The 15,383-nt window shown below is 38.7% G+C and overlaps 1 protein-coding gene across 1 annotated transcript in view; it reads left to right on the top strand.

Moving 5' to 3' along the window:
* Positions 1-15,383, top strand: part of CROCC2 (ciliary rootlet coiled-coil, rootletin family member 2) — a gene marked incomplete at its 5' end in the record, with an annotated part of 114,775 nt that overhangs the window by 42,063 nt on the left and 57,329 nt on the right. Inside the window, 3 exons of the mRNA XM_083363605.1 lie at positions 3,973-4,203; positions 4,871-5,064; positions 12,824-12,951. Coding sequence (XP_083219731.1) covers positions 3,973-4,203; positions 4,871-5,064; positions 12,824-12,951 — 553 coding nt within the window. The remainder of the gene's footprint in view (positions 1-3,972; positions 4,204-4,870; positions 5,065-12,823; positions 12,952-15,383) is intronic.

Genomic DNA, 15,383 nt, shown 5'->3' on the forward strand with positions numbered 1-15,383 from the left:
TTTCACTTTTCTAATATTGTAGCAAATTGGTTCTGGTCACTGCCAGTACATATCTCATAGATTATGATACTTTTTGTTTATGCTCTTTGGAATTATTCCTAGTAAAAGTATGTGGTTTTAGTTAAAATTCTATTTTTTTAAAAAAAAAAAACAACCCATAAAGTTTTAGTGTTATTTCCTTCCAGTATTTTGGACACACATACAACACAAACACACAAACAAAAAACCAATGCATATAGTAGAATGTGCCATATATATATTATTGTATTTCCCACATTGATTATAGTTAGATTCAGTGGTGGGATTCAGCCAGTTCGCACCAGTTTGGCAGAACCGGTAGCTAATTTTTTTGTTGCCCAGGCCCAGATTGGGCTTCTGGAAGCAGCATCCACATAGAGAACCGGTTGTTCACATATTTGAATCCCACCACTGGTTAGATTTGCCCATTTTGGGAATCATTGACAGGGCTTTTAACTATTATAAAACATTTTGTACCAATTGTTCCTAAAATTGTAACTTGGAGTCAATTTTATTGATTTTTCTATAGTTCTTCCCATTGTTACAATGTAATTATGTCTTTGATATTTCACATTCCATTTTACCATGCTGTTTATAATTTATTTTATCTCTGTATCATATATAAAAAAACTTTCTAGAAGAGTCCCAATAGATATTGATCTTGTATGTTTCAAAATGTAATGTTTCAAATTCTGCTACCTTTTTTGAGGTGCCTCCTTCTTCCCCAAGATCACTAGGCACATTAACCATGGTAAGTTTTTACCTTCATTAAGCAAGTCTTGCTTCGTCTCTGCAGTAATATGATTTCTGAATCCAGATAAACCACATTAGCAGACACGATGTTTTACAGATAATATACAGCCCGGTCAATGATTCCAAAGATGGACAAATTGTACCATAATCAATGTGAGAAATGCAATAATAAATAACATTCTACCATGTGCATTGCTGTGTGTGATACACACACATGTATGCTAATAGGGAAATCATCAGTCTTATCGTCAGAAAGTTCCAATTTTTTTAGCAGACTTTCTCTCATAATATCTTTTAGTTGCTGCGGCGGCAGCAGCAGCATTTCTTTCTTTATATTATTCATCTCTATGGAGTCCATTGACTAAACTGTTTCCTTCTAAAATTAATATTCTGTTATTTGGATATTTTATCCATGTTATTATCCATAAAAGACAATTTACTTGACAATATAGTTTGATCTTAGAAAAAAAGTCTACTACTACCTTTTCAATCTTGTAAGATTTTGAATCTTATTCTTGTTTATTCTCCATTCCATATGAATCTGTTAGTTATTCATTTTCATTCCTACAAAATTTTATCTGAAATTTGAACTGCTGCAAAAGCTTGCAGAGAATGAGCCATTTGTGATAGTTGCTGTTTGACATTGCTATATAGCAATGTTTTTAATTGTTCTCCTGAATTCATTTTGTCTTGGGCCTCTACATATAGTCACTTGTTTTGTGAGATAGGCAGCTATATAAATTTGACAAATAAATAAAATTTATATAATTTCTAGGTCAGAGCGAGAGAGAGAGAGAGAAACTAGCCCAAAGTCACTGATGTGGATTTCTGCATAACTAGAACTCACAGTCTCTCAGTTTCTAACTTGGTTCATTAACAGCCACACCAAACAAATTAAATTACTGCAAATGTTTTTAAAATTATAAATTATATTGTGGATTGCTCCTAGCAAGATCATAGGAGATGAAATTAAAAAGTTTATTTTTTTAATGATGTGGCTTCAATTATATGCACATGCATGGCACACCTACCTACACTATGTCCATTGAAGTAACTTCATTAAAGCAATGACAAATAGGAATAGTTTAACACCCTGTGTAGTGATCCCACTGTTGTATCTGCAATAATAATAATAACAATAACAATAATAATAACAACAACAACAATAATAATAATTGCAATGGAGTTTGGCTTGAACAAATGTGCCACACTTACTCTCAAACAAGCAAAAATAGTGAAAACTGAAGGAATAAAGATGCCCCACGAAAATAACATTAAGATCTGCAAGAAATATCATTTGCCTGTAAGCAAGAAGTGGTGGGATCATAAAATAGAGAAAGTCATAGAAAATGATAAAGTTAAACTGCTCTGGGACTTCAGAATTCAAACAGACAAGCACCTGCAACATAACACCCCGGACTTAACAATTGTCGATAAGAAAGACAAAAAAGTCTGGATAATGGATGTGGCAGTGTCTGGAGACAGTAGAATAGACAAGAAAGAACTGGAGAAGATAACAAAATACAAAGTCCTACAAATAGAAATAGAAAGACTGTGGCAAAGGCAAGCAAGGGTAGTACCAATAGTAATAGGTGCCTGGAGCACAAAACAACTGGAGCACCACTTGAACACCATTGGCATTGACAAATTCACCATTAGTCAGTTGCAAAAGGCGGCCTTACTAGGAACTGCTTCCATCCTGTGGTGATATCTGTAATACCATCAAACAACCACATCTGCCTGTCCCAGCTCCTTGGTAAGGACTTGATAGGTAGACAAAAATGCCAAATCCAGTCTGAACATCTGGCTGACTGTGCGATGAATATAATAATAATAATAATAATAATAATAATAATAATAATAATAATAATAATAATAATAATAATAATAATAATAATAATATGTGAGTGCAGCAAAATCGTGCAAACTGATTACAAAGCTAGACATGACCAAGTTGCTAAACTAATCCACTGGGCATTGTGTAAAAAATACGACTTGCCTGTGTCCGAAAAGTTGTGGGAACGTAGGGTGGAAAAAGTTGTCAAGAATGAGAGGGTGAAGATCTTGTGGGACTTCTGAATACAGACAGATCGCCATTTGGAACACAACATGCCAGATATTGCAGTTATAGAGAACCGAAGCATACAGCTGATTGATATCACTGTACCAGGAGATGCCAGAGTTGAAGAAAAAGAACTGGAAAAATTTACGAAATACCGCAACCTGGCCATCGAAACTGCGCGATTATGGATGAAACGTGTAACAGTGATACCCATTGTCATCGGGGCAATGGGAACTATGTCCAAAAACTTTGCAAAATACATCAAGAAATTGCAGCTTCCTGCAATAACTCCAGCAAAGCTGCAAAAATCTATGCTACTTGGAACATCTTACATTTTAAGGAGATACCTGGTTGATACCTAGGATGCTGGCAGCAACCCGTGTCAACCATTAGTGCCAGTCAATTTGAGTGTTCAATTGACTGAGTTTCATGTTTTATGAATAAAAGTTTTATAATAATAATATGGATATTAATTACATACATCTCAATTGGCTCTTAGGATTGCAGGCTGGAGAACTGCAGATGGCTGGAAATGTGCAAGTCTGTGTGTAAAATTTAAATCAAATTTTGCCTAAAATGTTTTTCAGCACAAATGCCAAATGTATACTGACTAGCATGCACAATCAAACCATCAATATTTCTGTCCTGTTGTTATTTTGCATTTGACACTTGCACATTTGGTAGAAATTTGTCAATATAAAAACACAGAACTAGGTAAGCAGACAAACAACCTGACTTGTAAGAGAAGGCAAGGGAGAAAAGTGTGTTTGTCTGTCTGTCTGCCTCTCTCTCTCACTCTCTCTCTCTCTCTCTCTCTCTCTCTCTCTCTCTCTCTCTCTCTCTCTCTCTCTCTCTCTCTGTGTGTGTGTGTGTGTGTACACCAATATATATCTACATAGATGCATATCTGTGTAAGATTTTTGATTCCTGATTCAGTGGTCTATGCTTATAAAGTTGCTAATTTATTCTCAAAGGCAGTTTGGAACTTACAAATAAAGTTACTGCAAGATTACAATATTTCTGCATCATTCCCTTTTGCTGGCTGACTACAATTTAAGCCTGCCATTTATGTTCCTATCCACCTTCTGTCCTCCCACTTCTAGAACTTGTACATCCCTGTGTTTCCTCTTACTGTGTAGCTTGAAGATGAGAAGAGCAAGCTGGTAGGGAGGAAGCAGGAGCTGGAGCAAGAGCAAGTGGTTTGGCGAGAACAGCTTGCGCTCTTTGAAAAGGAGCAGATGCACATGAGGGCAGAGAAACAAGAGTTGGAGCAGAGTTGCCAAGCCACCGAAGAGAAAGGGGAAATGCTGGAAGGAGAAATAGCCTTACTGAGAAGGGAAAGAGTCCAGCTACAGGACCAAATGATGCAGGTATGAAAAGATGAGGAGGCCATTTATCAGAGCAAAGTACAGTATGTACATCAGAATCAACTGGGATCAACTTGCTTGTTCTGATTTAGACTTTTGCATTTAGCTGGATAACTCTGGAAAGATGACAAGCAAAGCTTGGTAAACAACTAGACAAACTTACATTCTATAGCCAAAAGAAAATGAATTTATGCAAATCACCCAAACCTATTGTAGTTTTTGTTTTCTTGATTACTAACATTATGGGGAGAGTACGTTAATCTATAACTTTGCATCCCTACCACCAAGGACACTTTCCCCCCTGTATTTATATTCCGGCATGTTACTATGGAATAGTATTAGGATCCGAGGATTGCTATGTGACAAGGATATAAATAGATCTGTAAAACTCCTAAAGGCTGTAAATGTTAACATATAAAGGATTTGTTTTAATAATAGTTTCTGTGAGGGAATCCAGAGGTTTTCATAGAAGACTTGCACTCAAAGTTGTAGTAGCACAATGAACACAGGGGTGAAAGAAGATTTTTTTAAGAAAAAAATTAATGGATCATTTTATTAATTACATTTATATCTTTTTTTTCTTTAGAGCTTTTGACTTTTTTATAAATTCTTCAGCTCCTGCTACTAGTGTCTGTCTCTCTGATGCATGTTTTTATCTATATTCTACCAGCTGAATAGCCAGAAACAAACTCTAGGTGAGCAACTGGCCCAGAGCCACAGAGAGATCGAAATGCAGACCGGTTCACTCATCCGTGCGCTACAAGAGAAGGAAGACATAGCTAAGGAAAAGGCACAGCTGGCTGTGGAGCTCACTGCAATGCAGAGACAGAAGAAGTTGTTAACAGAAGAGATGGACACTCTCAGGTAATGATTATCTCTGATGAAACAATGGGACATGAAACAGTACAGTGACCTGGAGTTAAATGCATGCAAATTCTGAATGAACATTAGAAAAAATTTCTTAACAGTAAAAACAGTTATAGATTGGAATCGATTACCAAGGGAAGTGGAAGTCTCCCTTTTATTTATTTATTTATTTATTTATTTATTTATTTATTTATTTATTTATTTATTTATTTATTTGTTTGTTTGGTTTATATACCGCCCTATTCCCAAAGGACTCAGGGCGGTTTACAAGGCAAAATTTAAAAACAATCCAATATAAAATTAAAATTAAATTAAATTAAGTCTAGCCGCAAAAAATAAATCACAATTTAAAAACATTAAACCTCTCAGTCCAGACCAGATAGCTCAAAGAGCCAGGTTTTTAGGTCCCGGCGAAATGAACGAAGGTCGGGGGCAGTCCGGAGTTCCGTTGGCAGTTGATTCCATAGGGCAGGCGCGCCCACAGAGAACGCCTTCCCCCTGTGGATCGCCCGTCGGCAATCCTTGACCGGCGGTACCCTGAGGAGGCCCTCCCTGTGGGAGCGCACAGGACGATGGGAAATTGACGCTGGCAGCAGGTGTTTTAATGAATATATTTAAGCAGAGCCAGTGTTTTTTTTTCTAAAAAAAGGTGCCGGAACTCTCATCTTGGTGGGCACAGGAGGCGGGGGTGGGTGGGGTGAGGCGGCGCTGCTGCGGTCACGGGTGTGAGGGGTGTTGGCAGCAGGCTCCCCCCCGGGGCCGGAGCCGGCACGGCTAGTGCTGTGGGAGCAGCAGGGCCCGCTCTATATGTCGGGGCTGCGCAGGGCGGGCAGTGGAGGCGGTGTGGGCCAGGCGATGCAGGGTGGCCACTTATGCACGCAGGGCGAGGCAACGGTGGCACAGGTCCAACACCAGGTATGCCACCAGCCTGGCTGACACGGGTGAGCACAAGGATGGAGTGCACATGAACTCCGCAGAACCCACCTCCCATCCTTGTCCTCTCTTACTTACCTAGTTGAGATGGTGTAGTTGGGCAGCAGGGAGGGATGCAAAGTTCCTGCCTACTTGCTTTCACTGCAGACAACTAGCCCGTGCAACGTTTGCTAGCCAGGTCTTTTGGTGCACTCAGCAGCAATTCCTATTGGCTTTCGAAAGCCAATAGGCTTTTGAAAGCCAATAGAGGGAGTAGCATAGCTTGTGCAAAAGCTTTTTTTTGTGCAAAAAAAGGTGCCAGAACGCCATTCTGAGTGTTCTATGAGAAAAAAGCCCTGCTTTTATGTTTTAATCTTATGATTTTAAATATATTTTTTTCTATTGTAAATTGCCCCAATATGTAGTTCCCATATTCAAAAAAGGGAAAAAAATAGATCCAGGAAACTACAGACCTATCAGCCTGACTTCAATACCTGGGAAGATTCTGGAAAAGATAATCAAACAACAAATCAGCGAACACCTTGATGCGGACAAAGTTATCACTAAAAGCCAACATGGGTTTGTCAAAAACAGATCATGCCAGACAAATCTTATTGCATTCTTTGACCAAGTGACAAAACTAGTGGACAAGAGGAATGCTGTAGATATAATTTACTTGGACTTCAGTAAGGCATTTGATAAAGTAGATCACAATCTACTACTTGATGATAGAAAAATGTGGGTTAGATAGCATCACCACCAGATGGATTCGTAGCTGGCTGACAGGCCGTACTCAGCATGTGGTCCTTAATGTAACTGCATCTACATGGAAGGAAGTGTGTAGTGGGGTGACCCAGGGCTCTGTTCTGGGCCCAACATCTTCATCAACGATTTGGATGAGGGGATAGATGGGGAACTCATCAAATTTGCAGACACCAAGCTGACAGGAATAGCCAATACTCCAGAAGATAGGCTTAAGATACAGGAGGATTTGGACAGACTCGAACACTGGACGCTATCTAACAAAATGAAATTCAGTTGTGAAAAAAGTAAGGTTCTACATTTAGGCAAGAAAAATCAAATGCACAGCTATAGTATAGGTGGTACCTTGCTTAATAATAATAATAATAATAATAATAATAATAATAATAATAATAATAATAATAATAATAATAATAATTATTATTATTATTATTATTATTATTATTATTATTATTATTATTATTTAATTTTTATACTGCCCTTCTCCCGAAGGACTCAGGGCGGTGTACAGGGCAATACAATAAAATACAATATATAAAAGTTAAAAAATATTAAATACTACAGCCCAATTCAATAGGTTAATACAATAGCGTTAAAATACCCCTAAACCCATCAGACCAGGCCGGCTTGTTCAAATAAATGTTTTTAGGCCACGTCGAAAGGAGCGAAGGTCGGGAGCCATCCGGAGCTCCACTGGTAAACGGTTCCAAAGGTCTGGCGTGCCCACAGAGAACGGCCTCCCCCTGGGGGCCGCCAGTCAACACTCTTTGACCGACGGCACCCTAAGGAGGCCCTCTCTGTGGGAGCGCACTGGATGAAGGGAAGTTGATGCCGGCCGCAGGTGCTCCCATAAGTAACCCGGACCCATGCCATTTAGGGCTTTATAGGTCATAACCAGCTCCTTGAATCTTACCCGGAGGACAACCAGAAGCCAATGCAGCTCACGGAGTAGAGGTGTTACATGGGAGTATCGGGAAACCCCCCACCACCACTCTCGCGGCCGCATTCTGCACCAGCTGGAGCCTCCGAGTAGTCCTCAAGGGCAGCCCCATGTAGAGAGCGTTGCAGTAGTCCAAACGGGAGGTCACGAGTGCATGAGTGACTGTGCGCAAGGCATCCCGGTCCAGATAGGGCCGCAACTGGCGCACCAGGCGAACCTGGGTGAAGGCCCCCCTAGTCACAGCTCCTATATGATCTTCCAAAGAGAGCTGTGAGTCTAGGAGGACACCCAAGTTGCGAGCCCTATCTACAGGGGGTAATATCTCACCCCCCCATAGTCAACGATGGAACAAACTGAATTTCCCGAGATGCCGGCACACACAGCCACCCAGTCTTGTCAAGGTTGAGCCAAAGCCTGTTCCTCCCCATCCAGACCTGAACCGCCTCCAGGCAACGGGACATCACATCGAGGGCATCACTGGGGTGGTTTGGAGTAGAAATAAAAAGCTCGGTATCATCCGCATATTGATGGTACCCAACCCCAAAACCACGAATGATCTCACCCAGCGGCTTCATGTAGATGTTGAACAGGAGAGGTGAGAGGACCGACCCCTGAGGGATTCCACAAATGAGAGGCCTCGAGGCTGACCTCTGCCCTCCTGCCAACACCGACTGTGAACGTCCCAGGAGGTAGGAGGAGAACCACAGTAAGATGGTGCCTCCCACTCACAACCCCCGAAGACGCCGCAGTAAGATACCATGGTCGATGGTATCAAAAGCTGCTGAGAGGTCTAACAGGACTAGGACAGAGGAGCAGCCCCTGTCCCGAGCCCACCAGAGATCATTCACCAGCGCGACCAATGCCATCTTCGTAGTAGTAACTGTGAGAGAGATCTCGTAGTCCTAGTGGGCAATCACTTAAATATGAGCCAGCAGTGTGCTGCAGCTGCCAAAAAAGCTAACACAGTGCTAGGCTGCATTAACAGAGGGATAGAATCAAGATCACGTGAAGTACTAAAACCACTTTACAATGCCTTGGTAAGGCCACACCTGGAATACTGCATCCAGTTTTGGTCACCATGATGTAAAAAAGATGTTGAGACTCTAGAAAGAGTACAGAGAAGAGCAACAGAGATGATTGGGGGACTGGAGGCTAAAACATATAGGGAACGGTTGCTGGAATTGGGTATGTGTAGTTTAATGAAGAGAAGGGTGAGGGGTAACATGATAGCAGTGTTCCAATATCTCAGGGGCTGCCACAAAGAAGAGGGAGTCAAGCTATTCTCCAAAGCACCTGAAAGCAGGACAAGAAGCAACAGATGGAAACTAGTCAAGGAGAGAAGCAACCTAGAACAAAGGAGAAATTTCCTGACAGTTAGAACAATTAACCAGTGGAACAACCTGCCTCCAGAAGTGGTGAATGCTCCAACACTGGAAGTTTTTAAGAAGAGACTGGACAGCCATTTGTCTGAAATGGTATAGGGTTTCTTGCCTGAGCAGGGGGTTGGACTAGATGACCTCCAAGGTCCCTTCCAACATTATTATTATTATTAAACCTCGCCATGTGGATTGCATACAAATATTATATAATTGGTAAATAAATAAATTGGTAGAACATATGTTAAATATACATCAAATGATAATATGCTTCCCTACAAAGTCAATTCTTGCTCAATGACAGACCAAGGAGTTAACTCAGAAAGGCAAGAGGAAAAACTAGAAGAGAACTGTGCAACTTGTAGAAGGGAAAGGCCCACACTGATAAATTAAAAAATCTTTGTGGTCTGCAAAGGAATGCTGGAGGGCTAATCAATGATTTGGTGACTAGAGGAGCATCTACAGTGTTGGAGTTCATGGTCATGGTAAGCCATGGAGGCACTAGGCAACATGACTTTCAGGGCAGTGGTGGTGATTTTATTATTTTTTTTTAAAAAAAGTCTGTGCTCTGTCCAAGGGTGCTTGGTAGGCTGTATGTAAAGGCCTGGTCTAGAATTTATTTTGGAGCATTCAACTATCAAGAGCAGGCATGTCAAACTCATTTTGTTTTAGGCAACTTCTTATAAAAGAATTGCCGTTAATTTGTTTTAATAAAATAATTTAAATCAATTTTTCACTTGATTTCAAATTAAATGAATTATATTGGTTGACAATGAGATTTTTTTAGTACAATTGCCAAATGCAATAAACTGGTTTTAGGTATATGTTACTGGAAGGAAAAAGCAATCTCTGCTGTGCTACTGATCCCAGAGAAGCATTTGCATGTATGCAGGTATTCTTAGGGTGCCATAGTTATGGATGAGAAATATTGGTTGCAAAGTTGGCATTTCTGGATGTAATACAGATATTTTGGACTTATTTTTGTTTCTTTGCATGTTTGATATTTTTAAAAAGGCATATGCTACTGACTACACTTATGCACATATGTAACATCTTTTGCTAGGATACATGATCACTGCTTGTCCAAAATTTTAATATACAGATAATATCACCAGAAATTATTTTAGCCTTTTTAATAAATGTTGTTATTGATGTTTAGCTCACCAGGGAAAACATCATATATTGTTATGTATATACTAGGTTAATTATTTAAAGACTGAAGTGCAACATAACTAGATTCTAAATAATCTATTTTTCAAAACACACAACAGTCCAAACAGTAAAAGTAAAGTCCAAATTAAGAATATTTCATTCTTAAGACTTTTTTAGATTCAAAATAGTTTTCAAGAGTGTATGAAAGATACTATTTTTTTTCTAAAATCAGCTAAATTAAACATATTACATTGAGAAAAATGTTTCTCATTTTTTTCCTGTTACCTTTGATTTCATTGCAGAGATGTTAACATAAGAAATAGATTATTTTGTTATCTAGTTTTACCTTCCAAAAGACAGAAACAGATGAAAAATGTGAGGTTCTTTCCTGTTGGCTTTTTTGAATTAGCTGTTTTAGATTCTAAAAGTTTAGTTCCTAAAGAAGTAATCCTGTAAATAATTTTAATGTCCTCCTCTAGTGCAGGATCTTTTATTACTCAAGGTCTTCAACTCCCAGAATTCCTGAGCCAGAATGGCTCAGCTTGGAAACCTCTCCCTTTCCCCTCAGCATGGCTGGCTCAGGATTTCTGGGAGTTGAAGTCCACGAGTCATAAAAAAGAGCCAAGATTGCTAGCCCTGCAATAGGCTTAGGAAAGCCAATAAGGGAACTGGGTTTTTTTTCCTGCAAAAAAAGATGCCGGAACGCCGTTCTGAGCGTTCTATGAGGAAAAAAAGCCCTGAGCAGAGCAGCCACTTATCAGGAATACTTTAATTTGGATCTAAATCACTCCTTTCAATTCTATGATTAACAGTAACATTGTGGATTAATTTAAAGCTTAAGTTAACTTAATAATTCAGTTATGACTGGCCTCACATGTGATTATGTTACTTTTTTCAGGTAAGATTTGCTCTATACTTGCTTAAACACATGAGTTCCAAACTTAAAACAGAGATCAAATGTTCAAATGAATACAGGCTATAGAGAAGTACCTCATAATATATTAAATGAGACGGGAAAGCTGAAGATTTTTTCCAGTTTCTTGTAAATGTATTTGTCATAACTACAGTAAGTTTATATTTAACCCATCCCTGAATCATATTTATTCATTATTTTACCAAGTTCCTGAGGAGCCAATTAAAAGAAAGTTTTGTGGTTTCACCATCACACAGAAAATTAATACTTACAGGTTTTTTTCCTGATCTAAATTGGATAGCTTTACTAATAATAATAATAATAATAATAATAATAATAATAATAATAATAATAATAATAATAATAATAATAATAATAATAAAAAAGTTGGAAGGGACCTTGGAGGTCATCTAGTCCAACCCCCTGCTCAGGCAAGAAACCTTATACCATTTCAGGCAAATGGCTGGCCAGTCTCTTCTTAAAAACTTCCAGTGTTGGAGCATTCAGAGCTTCTGGAGGCAGGTTGTTCCACTGGTTAATTGTTCTAACTGTCAGGAAGTTTCTCCTTTGTTCTAGGTTGCTTCTCTCCTTGACTAGTTTCCATCCATTGCTTCTTGTCCTGCTTTCAGGTGCTTTGGAGAATAGGTTGACTCCCTCTTCTTTGTGGCAGCCCCTGAGATATTGGAACACTGCTATCATGTCACCCCTCACCCTTCTCTTCGTTAAACTACACATACCCAATTCCAGCAACCATTCCCTATATGTTTTAGCCTCCAGCCCCCTAATCATCTTTGTTGCTCTTCTCTGTACCCTTTCTAGAGTCTCGACATCTTTTTTACATCGTGGTGACCAAAACTGGATGCAGTATTCCAGGTGTGGCCTTACCAAAGCATTGTAAAGTGGTGTTAACACTTCATTTGATCTTGATTCTATCCCTCTGTTAATGCAGCCTAGCACTGTGTTGGCTTTTTGGCAGCTGAAGCACACTGCTGGCTCATATTTAAGTGATTGTCTACTAAGACTCCAAGATCCCTCTCACAGTTACTACTATTGAGCAAGGTACCACCTATACTATACCTATGCATTTGATTTTTCCTGCCTAAGTGTAGAACCTTACTTTTTTCACCATTGAATTTCATTTTGTTGCATTCTCTTTCAATTTGGATTAGGCTGCTTGTCTCCCAAGATCATCCAAACCTTTAAAGGACACTGTGTGAAAACTAATGTTTATGATTCTCAGAGTGTCTTTCCCCACAAATACAGTGCAGAAATCTTGCCTTCTGGATTTCACATGAGTGAGTGGTATCAGCTCCTGTGGTGGGTTGTATTACCAGTACCAAGAAACACGTATATTACAGATAGCCCTTGACTTATGACCCCAAGCTGGCTGGGAAGGTTACAAGCATGGTTCCGGGACAATGCATCGGTCATAAATACATGCCAGTTGCCAAGCACCCAAATTTTTATCACATAACCACGGGTATGCTGCAGCAGTCATAAGTGTGAAAAACAGTCATGTCACTTTTTTCCGTGTTGTTGTAACTTCAAATAGTTGCTAAATGGATTGCTGTAAGTTGACTACTGGTAAATACTAGCTGAACAACAGCCTCTTTTTAAAATCATTGCTTTGTGGTTGTCTGCAGATCCAAGGTGAAGATAGTCTAATTGATTGGCACTGATTATATCCTAATGTGCTTTTAGAACGGAGAAGGAATCCCTGGAAACCAGCCTTTTTGAGGCACAAGAGCTGGCAGCTCAACTTGAGGCCCGCAAGGAACAATTAGAAGGAGAAAATCAAGGCATTGATCTTTCCAGGAAGGCACTCCAAGGTACAGTAGGCATAATCTGATTCAACAATACATTTAGATTCAAAAATTCAGCAAGTCTTAGTTTTTCCACTGTTTATTTATTTTATGTGGCCTAACAGAATACAGCATTTACTGTTGTTTTTACTTTCGGTACTCATGTTGCTGCTTCTTCCTGGGAGATCCTTGTGAGGTCTAGCAGCCAGAATGTGTTGACTATTAAGCCACAACAAAGTCACATTGCCCAGGGTGCACCACAAGGAAGCATGTCTGCATTACACCCATTTTTTTACTGAGGGATAATATTTCATAAGAGGGAAATCTTTTATCCAATTCTGGGAATTTTAGCTGGGTATTTTAAAACCACTGTTTGCAAGACAATTAAAAAAAACATTTGTGCTAAAACAATGCTTACACAGGTTGGTTGTTAGCATTCTCATAATAACTAATGAAAACACAGGAAATAGAGAGTAAATAAACATTTTCACGCTAGAACCATATGCAAACTGAAGCCTTCAAGAAGCTGTTTTGATACCAAAGCTTTAACACTGTTTATCAGGCAGATTTATACATGAACACTTAGATGAGCTGTGAGATGATGTATCAAAATGTTGTAGCCACATCACACTGCAGACTCATTTTCAATTAGTAATTATTTTACTGGTATTATTACCAAGCCAAGTGTCTAACTTCCAGTAAATAAGTTCTCTTGCTACCATATCACACTGCTAATTCAATTCAGTTTAATTGTTCTAGTGCTTTTCAATTAACAGTCATATTATTTGAACAGAAAAGATACTGATTCAATTTAATAAAATAGCTGCAACTTTTTTCTAAATGGTTTTGGAAGACCTACAGTCAAAACTTCTACTTACTACTTTTTCTGGGTGCAATGTCCATTTCATCATTCATTTTGATCAAAAGGAAAGAAAATGTTCCAAGAAGCAGGAAAATTACTTAACAGTCTTCAATAGTTAATATTAGTTTTATGGTTCATTTTTCTCAGAACATTCTACATTAGAAAATCAATTTTGCTGTAGCAGGATATTAAAAAAACTAAAGTACATCTTTCTTTTGGATCACCTTTATTTCTGAGAAATAATATTGGTTGAAAAAGACAGCAACTCTGTGTCTTTAAGATTGTTCTAATCACATCTGATCTCCAGATTGCACCTGTTAACAAATTACTTTTTGGATAACAGTGTTGCATATCGGCTTGCATATGTTACAATCTTGTGTATATGTTTAAGATTATAAATGTACTTAGATATTTTTTTAAAAAATGGGGAAGTAGATGGTCTTTGTTTCTTTTGTGCTTTGTATCTGTTACTCTTGTTCTTTGATTGGTTTTTTCAAATTTTATTGAAATTAACATAATTTTAAAAAAAATTGGTAGGATATAGTCTTAATCCCATGGAGAGCTCTATGCTGACTTCTGAAGCAGTAGTTTTGAAATATCACCTTCTGGGAAGCAGAAAATGGCTATGAGTCTTTTTTTTATTTAAAAAGTTTTACAATACATTTTGACTTTAATCCCCCCCTCCCCCACCCCTATCTAGCCCTCCCTATCCCTCTCCCCCATTCCCTCCTCCCCCCCCCCCGACTTCCCAGAGCTAAATACAGGGTATAAAATCGAAAAACAAACGTAAGCACCCCTATGTTATCAACAATAAACAATTCTATCTCCCTCTAGCTCATATAAAATGAATACAAACAATATTAATATTACAAATAAAGTAAAAAAGAAAAAGAGGAAAACAGAAAAAGAGCTTTACTCAGAATAGATTTTCTTAATCCCAGTCCTTATTCATATTAATTTCAAAAAAGAAAAAAAAGAAAAAAAACTTTCACCTACTATTTGCATTCTCCCACCTTTCTCTAATTTCTAAACAAATTCTCAGTTACGTGCCAAAAGCGCCTATCTCTGTTAACCTTAATAATCTCCAACCAAACTAAACTATGATCAAAAATAGTTCTTGCATGTATCACGCCAAATGTCTCGCAGTGTTCAACACATACTTTTAGTCCATAATCCTAATATACTTTTCTAGCAAACAAATAACATCAATCTTAAATTGTGTTAAATATTAAAAAAACTTTCTTTCTCCTCTATGATAAATTTAATCCATTGACATTCTAATTTAAAAATTTAATCACCAATCTTAACGCTCCAAAACTTTTGGAGCACGTCTGTCATGACCCCCAAAACTTCTTTAGACCACGCCCCTCCCACAGCTTCACTGTAAGTACACTTTGGAGATTCCATAACTTTCTGCTGGTCTTGCTCTTGCTTTCGTCTCGCTCTTCTTAGGGCGGCACGCGTCATCTTCTGGCCTCCTGCAACAACCGATGAGACTGTAACTTGATCCCCTCCAACACCATTGTCCTCTGTCTGTCTATCTGCAACATCTTGAAGCTTTCCCTCGCCGTATCCCTTTACAGCTTCCAAAAATGAT

The sequence above is a fragment of the Vipera ursinii genome (genome assembly GCF_947247035.1).
Source record: "Vipera ursinii genome assembly, chromosome: 5".
NCBI classification, from domain to species: Eukaryota; Metazoa; Chordata; class Lepidosauria; order Squamata; family Viperidae; genus Vipera; species Vipera ursinii.